This window comes from Leucopleurus acutus, assembly GCF_964270905.1.
Source record: "Leucopleurus acutus genome assembly, chromosome: 2".
In the NCBI taxonomy this organism is placed as follows: Eukaryota; Metazoa; Chordata; class Mammalia; order Artiodactyla; family Delphinidae; genus Leucopleurus; species Leucopleurus acutus.
The window spans coordinates 141,504,130-141,524,081 of NC_139143.1; the positions used below are offsets into that span (position 1 = coordinate 141,504,130).

The window sequence follows — 19,952 nt, forward strand, 5'->3', positions numbered from 1 at the left end:
AATGGTCGAGAATAACTAAAAACACTCCTTAAAATAAAGCATAAAGGATTTGCCTTACCAGATATCAAAACTAACTATAAGGGCTTAGCAACTGAAACAACATGCTTTTGACACAGAGTAGACAAACTGATCACTGGAATAGAACAGAGTCTAGAAACAGGCCCACACAAATATGAAAACTTAATAAATGACAGAGATGGCACTGAAGATCACTTGAGAACAGAGAAACTATTGAATAAAGGATATAGTGAAAACTACTATTCATAGAAAAAAAATGAAATTGGATCCCTACCTCATGCCATACCCAAAAATAAATTCCAAGTGGAATACAACCTTAAATGTGAGATTAATATTTAAAGATGTATAAGAAATACCATGTATTTCTAAACTCAGAGTAAAGAAGATCTTAAACAAGACACAAAAGCACTGACTGTAAAATAAAGGGTTAATAAAATTTATATTAAAATTAAGAATTTCTGTTCATCCAAGATACCTTAAAGAAAACGAAAGACAAGCTACAAACTATGAAAAGATATTTGTAAACATATAACACAATGAAGAGGATTGAGGATATATGAAGAACTCCTACAAACGAAAAAGCTAAGCCACAAAATAGAAAAAAATGAGTAAAAGGAATGAGCATTTATTTCACAGAAAAGAAAAGATAGTGCCTCATAGATATACAAAAAAGATACTTAATCTCACTAGCAAACAAATTAGAAATGAAAATTAAGACCACAATGAGGTATCATTTTAAAGCCACTAGAATGGCAAAAAATAAAAATTCAACAATGGCAAGTGTTGGAGAGGATGTACATCAACAGAATCTTTTGTACACTGCTACTATTAGTGAGAGTGTATATAGGTACAACTATTTAATAAAGTAACGTTATCTTTTTAAAAAATGTAACATTTACATGCCCTATGATTCAACAATTCTACTTTTAGACGTATACCCTAAAGAAACTCTTACACACATGGTCCAGAAGACATGCTACTGTTCATAAAACTTGCTGATAATAAGAAACTGAAAACACCACATTGATCCATTACACAATGGCATGCTATATAAGAAGAAACGAAGAAATTCCAGTACAGTTAATCTTTGAACAACACGGGGGTAGGGGCACTGACCTCCATACAGCTGAAAATCTGCGTAAAACTTTACAGTCAGCCCTCCATGTCCACAGTTCCACATCCTTGGATTCAACCAACCTTGGATCCTGTAGTACTGTAGTATTTATTTTTAAAAATCCACATATAAGTGGACCTGGAGTAGTTCAACCCATGTTATTCAAGGGTCAACTGTACAGGTAGTTATATTAGAAACATGATGTTGAGTGAAAATGCAATTTCCAGAAGAACATATGTATGTATGTACGTATATATATATGTACAATTTTTATAAAATTTAATAACACACAAAACTGAACATACATTTAGTACACATATGTGATAAAAAAATTTCTTTTATCGAAGGGGATTGAAAAACACAATCCTCATGATAATGGGGGGAATTTCAGGGTGATATTTTTAGAGAACATGGAAGTAAATACAAGGTATTGGTAATGTACTCTTTCTTGGGTCGGGTGGTAGGTACATAGGTCTTCACTTCATTATTATGTGTCATAAATTACATATATTCTCACACTGAAAAATAAAGGGAAAATCAATAAGAAATCAAACCAGTAATGTTTATTAAAACAAAAATTTTTCACAATATCCTAGAACCTTCCAGCAACAGGTTTGAAAAGATTTAAAAGAAATATATTTGAACTTCTATTTTGGATTATTTTCATAATGCTTTTTCCTCCAAGAAAATATATGAATAGTCAAATTAGAAAAAAAGTCTTCATTCCTTTTTACTTGACTGGTGTGAATAATTTGTATTTTAAATCTAATTTCCGCTTCCCATGCTAAAGGGGAGGCTACAGTGATATAGGAGGTTAACTCCAGTATGGACAACTCCAAACAGCAGATAATCCATATTTCTGTTCAACTTAAAATGCATCATTCAGTCTCTTAACATTCTATTTCATTTCCTGATTATGCCTGGTTTCAAAGAAATTTCTATTCCTGGGAAGGGAAGGGGCTAAGAAAGGATGATGATACAGGTTTGCTGTAAATAGCTAGGCAGTGTCTTTGTCTGTCTGTCTCTCTCTCTCTCTCTCTCTCTCTCTCACACACACACACATCATATATCATATATCTAAGAAGAAATCAACAAGATGGGATTTTTGTGCTTTGGCAGAGAGGAAATGATAGATGAGTACAAAGCCTCCTTCCAATGGTAACATTCAATACCTGGTTATAGATTTGAGTTTCTATAAATAATCTCCAAAAGAAATTTTTTAGAAACCTGACCAAACATGAGTGGCATGCAGAACTCAAAGATGAACTGAACTGAACTGGAGGGTTCCCTATTTCATCACAAGCCCAGTCAGAATTTCACCACAACCATTTTGTAGGTACACAGATCCACTATTCTTTAAAAAGGTATTCTACCTCAAAATGCCTTTCCAGGTGTAGTGAATTAAGAAATTGCAATAGCAACATCTGTCCATCCATACTTTCCCAGAATGAAGGTGATCATCTTCTCTTAGATACAAAAAAATAATCAGAGAATTAAGTAATAATTAAATGAGTTAGAATTTCACTGATAAGCATTATAGTGGCTGATATAAAGTTACTCACTACCAGTCAAGATATCTCTACTCTATGCCATCTAAACATATACTCCTCACCACCTGAGAGGTGTTCAAGCAGCCACACAGGAAAAAGAAGATGAACGTTACAAGAAAGGCCATGAAGGCATTGCTATATAGCATCAACTACCTTATGAAATTAGAAAGTAACCAATTTTTTCCAAGATGCTGTAATTTCACTAATTAAATATCTCCTTTAGAGATCAATAATACTCTAAGGAATAGAAAACTTAGAGCACTTAATTCAAGTGCTTAATATTAAACATAATTTTAGTATAATTTTAAGGAAGGAAAAGTAGATATATTTACCTCTCCGACACATTATTCTTTGTCATTTAAAGATAATTTTTGAGTTACTGTATGACTACAACATCGAACAGATATTTCTCCTTCCCAAGATTCTTACTTCCCTATAAGCCCTACATTGACCTTGACCTGAATCTTACACTTCAGAAATAAAGTGGAATTGCAGGAACATATATAAGTAAATGCCAGTTTTCTCATTAGTTTAAACATTTATAAGATGTCCCAATCATATGAAGCACACTGGGAAAATCCCATATTTTATATCACTTTGCAAAGTGTGGGCTGGTACACTATCCTCTCTGCAACTCTGAGATCCAATTAGAATGCAAGGGGAAAAATTACATTCTAGTTTCCATCCCCCACTGGAATATTGCTGGTGATTGCTCACCAAAGAAGACAGCCAGAATTTGGTCCCCTTTAGCAGTCTATGAAAACACAAAAGACGACTTAGTCTCTTTAAAGCAAATTATTTTCATATGATTTTATAAGTTTTTCTTTTTCATTATTATTAAAGTTTTAGTTAAAAAAAAAAGAAAGAAATGTATATTCTGTCAAAATCCTCCCATTATCCTTTGCTGAAACAAGTAGGAGCTTTCAGATATGAAAACAGGGCCAGGCAGAAACACTTTCTGGGAAAGTCTGCAGTGGAATGGTTTTGATAATGAACATGCCTAGAGAAATAAAATCATGAATGCTGTATGTGTTGAGGGAAGAAACTCTTATCTTCAGTTGGGTTCTGTTTCCCTTAGAGAGGCTTATGTTACCTACAATCAATAGGTCTCCAATTAAACAAAGAAGATTTACATATGCTGGTGCATTTTGGAGCTAATGAAATTGGTCTAACAGCTTTAATGAAAGTGAAGCATTGGATAGGAGGACCCAGCTCCTTAATTCTGATCTTTACCTTTTCTACCACTACTGCCCTTGGCCTCTCCCAACTTAGGATAAGTAACCATGCCGAAATCTATCCTATTTAGCGAGGATAGACAAACAAACCTGCAAATGCTCACTAGAGATAAGGCTATGATTGACAGACACTTTCCCTGCAGAGCAGGACAGTATGTGATTCAAAACCAAATGTGTGTCCATCCTGAGGAGAGGGTTTCCTTTTTCATCAAGCTTGTGCTCTTCACAAATTCAACAGCATGGAGTTAAAATCCTTTCTTTCCCCTCCTAGCAGGGTAGCTAGCACATAGTAGGTACTTGATAAATGGCTATTGGTATAAAGATGGATTTCCTCACATATAAGCTGGAGCAATGACTATATTACTCTATCAACCCCAAATCATCTTTTCTAGGTAAACAGTCTGGATAAAAGTCAAGACTAGGATCTCAGATGGAAACAGAAATAGCCTATATAATTTTATACAAATGTCCAGCATCACCAAAGCTTTGTTTTAAGAATTATAATTATTCACATGTCATAACTTTTAGGTTAACATGAAGCTTTGGATTTTGCTGAAAAATCAGAATCAGTTAACATGATAGAGTGAAAAGGGAAAATTACTCTGACCAAAAAAGTTTAGGCTTAAGTTCAGTCCTGAAGTGAACACCTAAAAACTGTATTATATGTTACCTAGTTTTAAAATTCACGTTACAAGCTTCTCACATTTTTTGGTTTTGTTCAACCCAGATTCTCCACTAATTTATACACACACACACACACACATATATATATATATGTGTGTGTGTGTGTATACACACACACACACACACACACACACACACATATATATAGTGTGTGGGTAGAGACTTGGCAAGGAGACAGGTTGCCCCTATATGTTCCATGCCCCAAAATTCTCATTTATGTCTTTGCATGTGCTCTCTCCAGTTTCAAGGTTAGTTATGTCCACTGGTTCACTCAATCCAGAAAGGTAATTTACTCATGTTAATTATCCCACATTTGTCTCATACACCTTGCCCTTATTTAAACATTGCATTTATCATCTTGATAACAAATAAGAACCTTCAATAACGCACACTATTGTGAAAGGAGCCTTGTCAGAAGCACAAGTCACCCCATAACGCGAAGTTCCTTAAGTCCTGAAATCCCTTCTTAGAGTTCAGCCCCTACCTCCAAAAATTCAAGAATCTAAGGCTAAGACATCAGAGTTTATTGAAACATCACCCTGGTGGGAATCTGCGATTGGGGATTCATTCCAAATTTAAAGATGAGCAATCCTTTTTCCAGATGTCAGACTTAGTTAGACAATGAGTATCCCCTCAAACAATTTCCCTCTAAATAACTGATTAAAAAACAGAAAATGGTGTTATATTGACTCATAATTATAGACTCATAATTCTACCTGAATATATATAATTTAAAATATATAACATTAATGAAGGTGGTTTATCATTAATGTGTTCAGTTTTATTCATATTTCATGAAAAAGAAAAAGGAAGACCAAAGAAAACAGAATTAAGGCCAGATGTGTAAAAATACCATGCAGGATTACAAGTGGGTAAAGTGTGGTCAAGGAAGGAGGAAAGAGACAGGGTGATTCTAAAGATTAGTAGAAAAAAAAAGAGATTTTCAAACTTGTTAAACTTTCATTATTTGGAAAAAAGACATTCCTAAAGTAAAGGAAACATCAGATATTGTGAAACTCACAAGGTAAATTCTGATATTTGTATCCAAGTGGTTTATTTAATCTGAAGTCAGCTGTGTTTTCCCTGGAAGAAATGAACTGCTAGTATCCCATGAACCCTATGAAGTTTGCCTCACTTCTCATACTGTCAAACAAAGAAAAACGTCTTGCGTTCCATGATGTCCCCCATGTCACTGTGACTAATCCCCAACCATTTTTATTTACAGTGTTCAGAACGAGTTTCTATGACAATCCCATGCCACTCTCAATGTTACACACAAATTTTCTGCCTTTTGAAAATAATTACAGAACAAATCATTTGTTCTGCACTCTATACAAAGAAAAGCACATATATTAATGGCTGCAGAAACAGATTTCACTTTCAGATTAAACAACAAGCAGATATAACAGAGAACAAAAAATTTCCAATATTTAGGACCACCAGATTGCTGTTGGTGCTGTCGCTGTTTGTATTTCACTTATCAGACATGCAGTAGTTCTCCTCCTTTCTATCACCATCTGTACACACTTTCCCAAAGGACCCTCACAGCTGCCCCATTACCACACTAACACACACTCGTACACAGAGGACCCCTTAATACATTATCTGTTTTCTTCTCACAAGAGAAAGAAAGGCAGAGCAGCTTGAGAACTCGGACAACTTAAAATCCACTTCCACGTCAAAGTCTCAAGATCGCTACCTTTCTTCGGAGATGGAGCAAAATAGAGAATTTAAGTGGTTATGCTACTGGGACTTGGCTGTGTTTTAGGAACTACCAACTGCCAAATGAAATCACCATAGCTTGCTCTCAAGGCCTTCCCTTCCTTTCTGTTTGTTACTCCCTCATTCTCCTGCTGTTTAGTTTGCCTATAACTGTTTTATACCTCAGCATTACTCAAAGGATGTCCTTAAAAAAAAGTAGAACTTTCTTTTGTGCACCAGCTTTCTCTAGAGAAGACGTGCTATGGTGAACTATTAAATAATAGAAAACACCTGTGCCCTGTTCTGTGTCTGCTTAGGTTTTCTTTCCATTTACATAGGTATTTCTGACATAAGAAAACCAAAAAGTTAACACTTAGTAGTAATATCACCAAATGATAGAATTCCTCAATGTACACCAATTGTACAGGAAAAAGGTAGTATCAACAACCAGTTCTGCAAATGTCTAAAACTTCTAATGGGCTATTAGTTGGGAGAATCCTAATTTTAAAACATTGAAAGCCTTAAAATCTTAGTTTCTGAGGAAAATTCATCTAAGATAGCAACAACTCATCTCCCAGTATTTTCTTCAGCTGTGTATTTTTGGCACCTAACACAGTGCCTAACAGATAGTGAGCGCTCAAAACATGTTTGCTGAACTGAGTTGCCAAGGACATGGTGGAAACTGTCAACAAAGGCAACCAAAATACATCTTCTATGCCAACACCAACCAAAGAGCATCCACCTTGATGCAAATGATAACAGGCCACAACTGCTCCTCAACTTATACAAGAATTTTCTATCTCCAGAGCTCCTGGGATGCATAGACTCAGTTTCTTCACCGGCAAAATGAAGGTTTCCTCCAAGTTTCCTTCCAGGTATAAAATTCTGAATCTATTAACAAACCAGGACAAGGTCTAGCTGCTCACCACTTTTTAAACTTTAGAGAAAACAATGGTTTTCAGCACTATAATGTACTCCCAGAGAACAGTTTTAGCCCCATCCATAAATTCCAAGGCAGAGCTTAGGGAGTATGATAATACTGGGAAACACTTGAGAGAGAAAAACAGGCCATAAAAGGGTCAGACCTACTTACCAGCCCTAACCACTTACTAACCATGTACCATGGACACATTACTCAGCCTCTCTGTTTCTCAGCAGCATTAAAGGCAATTATAAAAGCTCCCCTACCCAAAAGGTAAGGTTTATATGAAGAGCTAATAAAATAATGTATAAGAACCAACTTAAATATCATGGAGGTTAACGAGACTAGTCTGGGGTCTGACAGATCTGGCTTTCATCCTGGCTCTGCCACTACCATTGGCGTGACCTTAAGTGAGCTACGAGCACTCTCTGAACCTCTGTTTCCTGAATAACAGGAGTAAACCACAACAAAAGCCATCTACCAACTCCACTCGCCCCTACCACCAAACATGAAAAATTCTCCAAAACTTGGAGAAGTCCAAAAGGGAAACAAAACAGAAACAAAGAAACCCACATAAAGCCAAAGAAACCCATATCCACAATTCAGAAAACCAACAAAGCCAATCCTAAAAAATGGCAGCCAGCTATGTAAACTCCTTCAAGTGCCCAAAATATTTAAGAGTCTGTCACAGAATGCTCTAGCACAAAGCAAAACGTACCGTTGCAGCTGCTCTGCTCTCACTTTTTAAAAGGTGTCAGTAATAAAGGGCCAAACACGCAAATCCCTAAATGTGCATCTATGTTCCTCTCCCATCTAGCTGTCTCCCTCCAGTTCCGCTGTCTCATGACCCGGCCTCACTTACTCAGCATCACCCCCATCCCAGCACCTCTGAGGCTCAACTGCAAATAAAGTTAAAAGCTATGCATAATCAGTCATTAGATAGCAAAATTGAAAATGTCTCTCTTTGAAGAATCACAAAGCTTTCTGTCTGAAACCTCTGACCTTTCTGGAGAAATCACAGTCACTGTAGTTTAAAAATGTAGGTGGTAAAAGTACAAAGGATTACATTTATCCATTTTGCATGTTTGCCGTCTTTGCTGAGATGAGGGGCAAATAGCTTCAGAACAATTCGTTCTTCAACCCTAAAATTTCAGGCTGCAATAGCCTCATTCTCCAAGAACTGTATACATCCTGGGCCCAATGAGATGGCACTTTTCTGTGAATTTCTATTCCTACTTTATTTTACAGAAAATCTAAAATACATGATTCCAGAGCCTTTTTTTAAAAAAAAAATAAGACTTTTGTCTATACAGTAAATGAGCCAAGAAAATAATAAAAATTCATTTGAATCTTCTTAAAAACCACTGTAATCCCTGATTGGGTCAGGAGGGTAAGGGACTTCTAAAAGTACATTTAAAAGAAAAAGGAATTCTTAATAAAAGTCCTTGTCACATATTAAGAGGCCATACAATAAAAGTACTGCAATGACTATCTTTCCCGGACAGGAACATACAACAATAGTTATGCTGTTGAAGAGCATCAAGTTACAAAGACTTCATTCTCAGAAGTTACTCGAAACTACTCTCCCAAAGAGAACCTCCACCATTTAAAAGAAGGGGAGAAAAAGCCAACTAAATGAATCGATCAGAAACTTTAGTAACTCAGTACTTTTTATATAAAAGACACCCATGCAAAAATCGTGCCACAGTCCTACAAAGATGCAGACAAGTTTTTGCCAAATTCTTATCCAGAATCCTTACTTCATCTTAAGTGTTTGTAACCCAACTTATCTTTAACTTCCAATTACTTAATGCTAAAAATATATTCTCAGGTATACACTGTTTTCCATCAACACTTTTTTATATCTAATATTATTTATGAATTATACTCAGCATAAAAGATGTTTACGATTTTCATTGTTCATCTGCTATTATATCTGAGCCCATACAGCTCTGCTGAATAGTATGCTACGAAGGTTTACATGCAGATGCACAGTATCTTAATTACTTATTCTACAGTAAGCTCTGTAAGCATCTCCATTCCTCATTCATTTGGAATGTTTAAAAATGCCACAAGAAGGGCTTGATGTCATCTTAACACTGAAATCCATCTGTCTATGGCCCTCTTTTGACTTTACTCCTTCTGCAGCCAAAATTTTCACAAAAGTTGATGAGAATTTGTCAACCTAAGGACTTGTAATGTCAGCTCCTTTGAAAGGCAATGGAATATTTGAAAGTGACAATGATGGGATCCCGTACATACAATATTCACTTTATGTGGGACCTTAAACTTAAATAACTAATCCCTTTAAAATTAAAATACATAGAATTCTAAATGCTTCCAATAGGGGAAGAGGAAAGAGGAAGGCACATAACACAGAAGAGACAGTTCTGAGTTTCCCATATTAATATGTCCCTAATTTTAAAAATCCAATTAAAATTGATATTGTAGCACCACAGTTCTTATTATCCACTGACAAATACCTTTCCCTACCAAAAATTACCCCTCGGATAAAGCTATATAACTCACCACAGATACATCTTCCCCAACAGCGTGAACATGTTGCATTAGCCAATCACAGGCTGGCAAAATTACAAAAGGAAATAAAATCACCCAAACCATAGCAACAAAGACAACAGCCTGACAATGGCAGATGCTACACAGACATACATACAAGTTGTTAAATCTTATTCATTTTTAAAATACATTTTATTGCTACTTTTATTTCATCTGGCTTTTATAACCCATAGAATATTTCAAAAATAGCCATTAAAATATTTACATCAATATATATGCTCTGAAAATTGTTTCTGTTTGGAAACTCATAAGCTATTGGGACCACCAGAAACACTCATCAGAGACATCAAAGGTAGGCAGTATGGAACCTGATGGTGAGGACAATGGGGTGTGAGTCCTATTTTTTTTTATTGCAATCCTCTTTTGTTTCCAATTTAATCACTTTTATCACACACCTCAGTTTTCCCTTTCTGGGGTGACTGACATTCCACACCCTAACTTTTAGATTTATTAGCATTTCTAAAAAAAAAGAAACTTAAAAAGAAAGTCACATTTCTATTTTATTCAATATAAGTTCAGTTCAGCAGCTTTTTAAAAAAATAAACACTAGAAGAATTCATACATAAAATGAATAGATGTAGTATGTTATAATTATAATCTTTTTTTCTATTTACAGTTATAAAATTCATGTTGAGTGAGGCTTTGAACTTCTGCACTAAAGTCATTAAGAACTAATCTTGCCGAAGTTTAAAGAAGTGAAAATAAGGGCATTAAATAAATCCATCAATAAATCAGTTAGTCATTTAAGGACGTTAAAACGAAACTTTTCCCAATTTTCAATTTTCTTCCTTTGTCTTTTAAGTTAAAAAACAATTTTTTAACTAATAAAATTCCATTTTTGCTTTCCTTTAAATAATTACACACAGCCATAATCACACAAACTTTTGGAAACAAAGTAAATTTAAAACTTTTAAATCTAATCATCAAAGGACGTTAGAAATACATATCTCTTGTGCATATTTTAAAATGCATAAAAATTTACCTAGTAAAATATTACATGCAATTCTGATTTTTAAAATAATGCTTGCTTTAATTCTCAATGGCTTACCAAAGCATCTAGAACCAATTCATCTAACTTCATCTTACAAAAAAAAATTCTTAAACCTGTGTTATAATGCTTCTATTCACTAAACTTCTACATTCTAAAAACAAGAAAGAACAAGTCATTCCAGATTTTTGACCCCAACACTAACAAGCATGAGACCATTTCTCCCTCTTCTAACCAAGTGTGGCTTCATTCTGCGGCTAAAACCAAACTCCACAGTAAAATATCTCCGTGGGAAAGGTTTGGATTTTGACTTTTTATTTCCCCTTTGACTCAAGGTGGGTGTGTGATACCACTTAAGTGACATCCAACGCCAGACAACAGGATATAGAGAGGGATATAGAATGGATCTGAATTTTGTTTTTAAAAGCATAGGATATGGAATCAGGAGGCCTGGGTTTAATCTTGCTCTGCACAAATCCCTTGGCACCTCTGAGACTTGATTTTCACCTGTCCAAACGGACAGTGAATTACTTATTTACAATACTCCTGTGAAGTTAAAGAAAAAAAATAAAAGAAAGCTACAATGTATGGCAAAACTTAGGACTGTACTTGCTGCAAAATAGACAATAAAAGTTATTTGTCTGGCTGCCTGCCTTCCTTCCTTCCTTCCTTTCTTCCATCCATCTCCTTCTCTCTACTCTCAATCGATTTAGGTCCAAAATTTACCACTAGGAAAATATGTGTAAGACATGAAGACAAAGAGTTTAAGACAAATAGTTTAAAGTTCTCAAAAAACATTAAAGCTATTCCACTTCAAACTCCAGTTATTATGATCATCCTGATCATTTCTGAGATTGAGATTAGCAATATATCACAGAACAAACTCGCCAAAATACATAACACAAATGAACTTATTTCTCTCAATCTTATCTCATTTAGTGTCTCTTACAAACAGAAAAGCAAAAATATCCTCTGCTAGAAAGTAGCAGCAATTTGTCATTTGTGGAATTATTCCTTTGGCTCATAAGCCATGTTTATTTCACTAAAGTATTAATAAGAAGACTAATTCCATTAGATAAAATATACTTTTACCCTGTGGAATTATCATACCAAAACATGAAGCACTGTTTTCTAATATTTTAGGAAATGCCTAGGGAAAAAGCCATTTCTATCTTAGCAGCAGCTGGAGAATTCTGGTAAGTTCAGGGACACCAAAGTTTGGATCAATCATTTCTATCTTACAGTTGCCTTGGCGGGAGAGAGCTAAAATGTTGACAACTCTGTAGGTTACCCCTTAAAAAGCAAAATGGTAATAATAATGAATATCTCAATAGCCCCTTTTCCAAGTTTATGCATGCCACAGTGTCCCTAACTAGACCCCTAGACCCTACAAAGAATTTTTGCAAAACTTTTCTAACAATCTGAATAGAAACTCCAAAGCCCCCAACAGGTCTCTTAATCTGAAGCATACTATGCAAAAATGATGGTGAGATGGATTATAAAATTCTCCACTAGATATCCTGCTGCTTGGGATCCTTTTACAGTCATTACTTAAACCAAAACACTTTCTAGAGCATCTCCATTTGCCATTAAGTTCACGGTTTTATGTTTCTCTTAACAAAGCATGTCAGTTTATTCATTCTCTTCCTCCTCCACCTGACTTCTTCTTCCTTCCCCTGACATCACCTTCCAAGGCTTTACAATTTATAATATATTTAAAAGCAAGATCTGACCTCTAAACGACCATGGGGAAATAATTGCTGAAATGACAACAAACTGGTGTTTAGCACATTCAATGAACGCAATCTGTATTTTATGTTTTTTCTTCTATTCTAACCTCAAAATTGTTTTCAATAATCTATATTAACATTTGTGAGCAATTAGAATTGTTGCTGCTTCTGTGCAAGTTTTAAAAAACCGACAGGCTGTTCTGCATCCTCTGGAAGCAGCTTGAGGCCTTAACCAAGTAAAACAACCAGTCCTACTGTGTATACCAGTGACCACAACAAAGGCTGTGGTTTCTCCCACACTAGCCCTAAATAGGTTCAAATTAATGCTATCCATCACTGGGTGGAAGAGCAGACAAGGCAAATCCAAGCCAGCAGCATTGGGAAATTTCTTACCAACACTCAAACCTCTGAGCCATAAATGAGCTGACCTCCCTTCTACTCAAGAACACCTATACCTCCCTATACCTCTACACTCTTGACCCTTCAACTTCCATCTTCCTCACTACATTCTAGATAAAGGGTATTGTTACTACGTTCTAAATAGAGGATATTGTTACAATCTTCAAGTTATGCAGAAAATACTCAAGGATATAAAAGCCATATTTAATCTCAAGTTGGTTGATTGTTTGTGCTATCTCCCTTAAAGAATTAAAAGATAAATAGAAAGATAAATGACATTTTCTATAACTGTGTGCATATACCAATATGTTACAGTAGATCAATTAGCCACAAAACCCACCTTTAGTTTAAGGTTAGAGTTTGAGATAGGGTGGTACTCACTGTCTTCATTAAATATCACTGTATATTAATCTTACCCCTTCTTTTTCCAAATATTTTTTTTATTATTATAAATCACAGAAACTAACTACACAACTTTCTACTAAGGAGTTTATTAGGGTAATGAAGAAGTTTAATTCAATAATGTATAGTCTTGGATTTGAGTGTAAACACACATACACACAAACCCCTGTTAACAGAATATATTGAATATATTTTAGACATACAATCCTGCCACAAACTAACATGGTAAGTTACCTAAAAATTTAAAAATTATCATAATTAATTTGGCATAAAATTATAAACTGTAACAATCTAACATTATCAATTTAAATTTTTTTACAATTATTATTCTGTATGCACTGATAACCTTACACAGTTACACTGTGTTTAAGGTACCAGCTTTTTAAAAAAAGAAATCATTCCCCCTACTCTAACCAGCACTCTGTGTGCAGCCTGGATGTGCACACACATGCACACGAAGCGCACACACGTTCCTACACAGACACTCCTAATCTTACACCTGCTCTGGAGCAGCAGGAAGTGAATTCTCAATCTGTCAACATGACCATCTGGTCTATCTGCATATCACGGCTTTCTCTATTACTATATGAAGGAATGGCAATCACGAAGCCAAAATACAACTAGAATGCACCTGAATGGGAGTCTCTCTCTCTCTGCTGAAATGGAATAATACGTGGCCTATCAGAGCAGAACTAGCAGTAATGTAAATAATTTGAAATGAGCGTTCAGGACAGCATAATTAAGTGGACAATATGGTACAGGTAATGTGGTCGTCAGTAACACCACTGTCAGGTTTCCAGGACAGGCACCAGGCTTCTCAGACACCGCAACTCTTTCAGTAAGCAACGGGACCTTTACTATTCCTGCCGAGCAACACTAAGTAAAGGTAGTAAAGGGAGACCATGGAAGCAATCCGTAACTATTAAACTAAAACACTACTGTGCAAACGCGTTCACTTTCTACCCTGAAACTAACAAGTACTCCTGCTACCATTAGGACAAGTTCAATTCGCTCCGTCCCTGGCTAATTAGCAATTACAGCAACTACCTGACAAATTCTGGTCATGTATTAGTCTTTCAGAGTGAATTTTAAGGTAACTAAAAATACTTCCAATCTTAAAAAATTCCTCATCTGCAAAAAGTGAAGATGCTCATTGTGATTTAGCTTTGGGGCCTAATGCCACTCAAAAATTAGCAAAGGCCTTCACTGAATTAAACATAATTCTATTTGTTTAATTTTAGTTTTTAAACATCTCCACACAGCTACCTCAGCTTTCATTCTACCCGCAGCAGGTAATAACTATAAAAAGTCATTTTATGGCCTAGATACAGCAACCTACCTCTATCCAAGAGATGAGTCCTTAAAAAGTCTAACCTCTTACAAAATTTAACTACTCAACAGAAAATCTTTCTAGAATCTGATTACATTACCAGAAGTTATACAGAAGCAGTTTAAAAAAAAAAAAAAAACTCTCCAGAAAGTTCTCGGTTGAGTGCCTACTAATGAACAAAGGTTAACTTTATCTAAAAGGTCAAATGCCTGGTGGCTAAGGTTATGACCTTAACAACTTAAATTGTGACCTTGCCACGTGCCGGGTATATTGTAGATTCTGATACAGATCATCTGGTAAAGACTGGTCATAAATTAGCTTTACTGTTACATGCCCACAAAGAACACCATTTACCACAATACCATAATATCTCAAAGTTGTCATATGATACATGGGAAGAACGACTCAAAGAGAGACCAAATTAAAGGCATAAAATGGTTTTACTCTTTTATACTTTTAATGAGATGAAATTCTCAGGCTTATGGAATCACTCCGATTTCATTACACTTGTTACTGGTTATCAGCCACAAAATTCACACAGTTCTAATGCCCCTGGATTTAGAGGAGAAGAAAAAGGAATGCAGTTTATGTATTGTATTTTAGCGTCTCAATACGTCTTAGAAAAATCACCTCCGCTTTTAAAAAACAATTGATTCTGCAGTAACTTCCAGTATTTACATGTGCGTTCTAAGATTTCAACTTCCTTCCCAAGGAGAGGCTGAGGCATGAAGCAATAATTATTATATGCATTTTTAGAAAGAAAAAAAAGGATCTTCCTGTGGTCATCAAGGGGGAAAAAATGGCATTTTGGAAGAAAAAAAATACATGTAAAAGAAAGAGAGAAAAAAAAAAGACTATAGGTGAAAAGGCCACAATGGTTTTGGCATGTTTCTTGAAGCACATTTCAGAGTCTCTGCCTCCTGCCAATACTGGCAAGTTCTCAAAACTTTTAAGGAGGTAAAAACATTGTTTAGTGTTTACAAATCTTCAGCATTATAACAGATGCTTGTCAAATCAGTTGTATGTGAGTTGACCGATCTACCTCCTATTTGTATTGGCAGCTTCCCTTCCACAAATAACAGGTCTCTAAATCTCTTAAATCACATTTGAGATATTTTCAGACAAAAGGCCTTGAGCATCCCTCAGACCCATCCTGGTGCGCACAGAGGCGCCACGGCTGCGCAGGGAGAGCCAATGGCCTGTACTTGGCCACCGTTCAGGCGACCGAGGGATTCTGGGAGGCGCAGGAAAACCGAACCGAAAGGTAGTCTGATCCACAGTGCTGGCAATAAATCTTTCATAAGCAATAAGGATGCTAACTCTCCTAAGCAACAGTCTACCTGCCATTTTACCAACATCACCCTTCAGGTCATTGAAACCACAGCAACTATGATGGCTCAAGGGATCTGGAGCCACAGCACAGGCACAAACTGTCAATAGCGAGAGAGAATCCAACGTGAAACGGCAAGAGCGAGGAAGGCCGTGTCTCTGTGAATCTAAGGGAAACGTTCACATCTAAAAATTAGAAGAGATGCTGCTCACACCAGTAAACGCATAACAGGTATTTCGCTTTGATGTTACCTTGTAAGGAAGCACCTACCATGATGGGCATCACCCACTGACACCTGCAATTTCTTATATTGGTCCATTAGAGCATTTATTATGTTATTTACTTCTCCAAATATCAAAGAGATGAAACACAAGATTTTTAGAGAGTGCTCCCCAAAGCATATAATACCCACAACTTTTTTTGCACCTTGTCCTAGTAGATTCTCCACTTATATATGCAAATAAATTTTGAAAAAAATTTAACTCTGCTTTTTCAATAGACAAAATAAAGTAACAACAATAGGGTTAACAGGGAGTTAAGAAAGGGCCACTTGTTCCTGTTCAGAGGTCATCTGAAAGGTGCTGCCTTTTCGTTTTCGCTACCCAGAACTGGCTAAAGCAACAGGCACTTCTTATAATTAAGTATACATTTTCAAAAACCCAAATAGTTGAAACACTTACAGATCACATCCTCTAAAATACTCATTTATCCCCTGCCAACAGAATGCAAATGATGATGTGACATGCTTGCAAAGTAAATTTCTCCAGTTTCTTATGTAAGGACGGATGGATAACAAAAGTTCTCTTTCTAAAACATATATTGAGAAAAATAATACAGAATAGGATATCAGATGACTTCTAAGAGCTCATATTTTTAGAATTGAAAATGTTTTGCAAAACAATGGAGTATCGCTTTTACAGGTAACATCTTCTCTGTCCTTTATGAAAAAAAAAATACATGAACCCCAAAACAAGCTACTGGTAGGATTCCACAACCTTCTTTCTTCCATCTGGCTCAAGTAACTGCCATGAAGGTAATCTAGCAAGACCGATATGTACATATAAAAAGTCAACAAGTTTCACAAGACCTGAGCTTTCACGTAACACAATGAGCCTTTTGTCTAAAACAAGATGAGAGGAACAAAGTAAAAATGCATTATTTTATCCAGTCCTCAATAGTTTTATCCTGAATGCTATTCTACATGCTGTAATATGCACAGGTAAAGCATGCCTTGAAAACCGCCTTGGAACAATAAAGAATTTTATTACAAATCAAGCAACTCACCAAATCAATTATCAATATCTATTTCTCAATGTGCTCATGCACTATACAGGTTTGGTTACTTTTAAGATTAATCTTTCCATCAATTACTTAAAGAATTGGTTTGTTTTTTCCTTTAGCTATTGTAAACAACACTAAGTATTCCTAATACAAAGCTACTAAGTTTGTACCAGTGTGATTTCTTTTTCCTTCATAAATGATCAGCGATTTGATAGCAATCTTACCTCCAACCTCTTCTTAATTAGCAGGGGGTTCAAGAGACCCCAGTAGATAAAAACACTCCCAGAAGAAAAGCAACTAAAAATATTGCCTCACTACCAAACTAAACGCTTTTTAACTAGATCACTTGCCAGTTAAAACAGACTCTTTCTTACAAGGGTTTTTATAAGACTTCTCTCACCCCTCATCAAAAACCGTGATTTAAACATATCCCATAACTGACTACTAACACCTCTGATAACACTACTTGACAAAAGAACTAAACTTAGCGAGAATGCTCTCCAAGCTACGCTTTTCCACCTGAATGAAGGTGGAACCTCAAACAATGGAAGATCTGGCTACTCTGATGTTGGTCTACCTTGGATACCACACCGTCCATGTGGACATGGCCTGCCGTAGGGAGCTCGGGAATGGCCCAGCACATACAGAGGTCATCAGGAAAAAAAGCACACGCGAGAAAGTGGACCGACTTTTCACCATTGCACTTACCTGCTGCATGCACAAAGTATGCCAAATATAAATCGAGTTCCTTAACAGAAACCCCTATGTGATGGGGCTGGACACAGAGCCCTGGATTAGAGCACTGCGGGGACTTTACAAGGCGCTCGCCATCAGTACTTTCAAGCGGAATACCTTTAAATAAAATCACCATAACAAGGTCCAACCTCCAGACTTTATCTGCCTGGCGGAGGCAGTCAATTCTTCGCATCTTGCCTTTCTGGTCTGGGTTGGAAAGAACACAACACGGAGGCTTTTTCCCTGTGACTGTAAGAACAAAATCCTCTCGGTACTCAGGTCGGATATCTTTCCGCAACTTGGCCAGAAGTCGAGATGCCCACTTCTGCTTGACCTCTGGTTTTTCACTTAGCAACTCATCCTTCACGGCTCTCTCTTCTTCTTTTGACATACGCTTTTCATGTTTTTTGAAGTATTTTCGTTTTCGGGCCTGCAGGTTGAACCATGTGTAGGCGAAGGCTCGGACGTGGGGCAGAAGTGCTTCGATGAAAGGATGAAATTCATCCTGAGGAAACGAATGAAGACAAAAATATAACTATAATGAAAACAAAAGGCAACAACGCTTCTTCAGGTGTTCACCTTTAAAAAAATATATCCTTATTTCACTTGAAATTTGATTCAAGCATTATGTTACCAAAATCATACGTGGGATCCCTTTGGGAAGTCCAAGAGGGGGGAAAAATTCATCGGTATCATGTCTCACAATCTTAAAGAAGAAAACTGTTAAAAAGTAAAAAATGTTTTGTTACGTTCACGGAAGTGTACCAGGTTCTATTGTTGGGCCTAGGTCCCAGGTTCCTTAGACAGTAACTGAAGTTTATCGAAATGTTTATAACAACATATAATCTTAACCCTATTTCAAGGAAGGCATATCTAATTTTGCTGCAGCCTTGACCTCACTACTTGTAGTACAGCCAGGGCTCGGCGGCCAGATTGGCAAATCCTAAACATTTAGATGCCAGTCAATGTTTATGGAAGTCTAGGAGCAAAAATCATCTCTACGATCAATGGAAACAAAGACTTTCCCCTCTAAAAGTAGACTCTGATGTAGACTCTGATCTGTTTCTTAGTCATTTTGGTAACATCTAATTCCTTTCTAAGTATTAGTTACAGACAATTTTTTTTAGTCAAAAACTTAGAAAAATTTGGCAGGTCCATATACAAAAGAAGAGATGGATTTGATATTCACCAGACTAAAATAAAAGATCTATGTTCAAGACATAATTGCTGATATTATAGAAATGAAACAAAACAGGGAAAAAAGGAAAAAAAAAAAACAAAGAAAAGCGTACAAGCCAGATAGTAAAGAATGCGTCACTGTGACAACACGGTTGCAACTAAACACATTCAATTTACTGATCTGATTGTGAAATACCTTCAGTAATAATCATTCCGAAAAAACAGAATACTCATTCAAATTTTGAAAATAATATTTCAGGCTTTTTCTCACAGAGAAACAGGGAACCTGGTATATTCAATGTTTACGAGACTCCCGGGAAACCCTCATGGTTGCCTCTTAAAATCCAAGTAATTTGAAAATAAAATTGAATTTAAAACATTTAAATTTTTCTTACTGTTTTATGGAAAATGTTTGATTCTTTTACTTGACATTTTCTTAGGAAGTAGAAATATAAAATTAAAGAAAAATTAAACAGTAACTCCACAAAGCTTTCTGAGTACATCTAACTTTTGATTAACCAACCCACAGTAATCTTACTAATCTTAACTTCTCTCCACCGCACAACCCTCCCCCCAAAAGATAAATTATTTACTTTCAAATAAATGAGGATAAGAAAACCAAAGAGATATTTGATGACTTTTTTTAAAAGGGTGTAGGACAGACAAATATAAAATGCATTCTTTTTTGGTTTGTAATATCCATCTAAATATATTTTGGAGGCACAAGTAACTGTAATGTCCAAAATATTATTACTATTAAAGCAATTATTAATTTTT

At 35.9% G+C, this 19,952-nt stretch overlaps 1 protein-coding gene across 3 annotated transcripts in view; it reads right to left on the bottom strand.

Moving 5' to 3' along the window:
* The window catches only part of NFIA (nuclear factor I A), a 391,209-nt gene that overhangs the window by 366,726 nt on the left and 4,531 nt on the right, over positions 1 to 19,952 (bottom strand). For all 3 annotated transcript variants that reach the window (XM_082834089.1, XM_082834088.1, XM_082834087.1), the window contains exon 2: positions 17,970 to 18,501. In XM_082834089.1, coding sequence (XP_082690215.1) covers positions 17,970 to 18,501 — 532 coding nt within the window. The remainder of the gene's footprint in view (positions 1 to 17,969; positions 18,502 to 19,952) is intronic.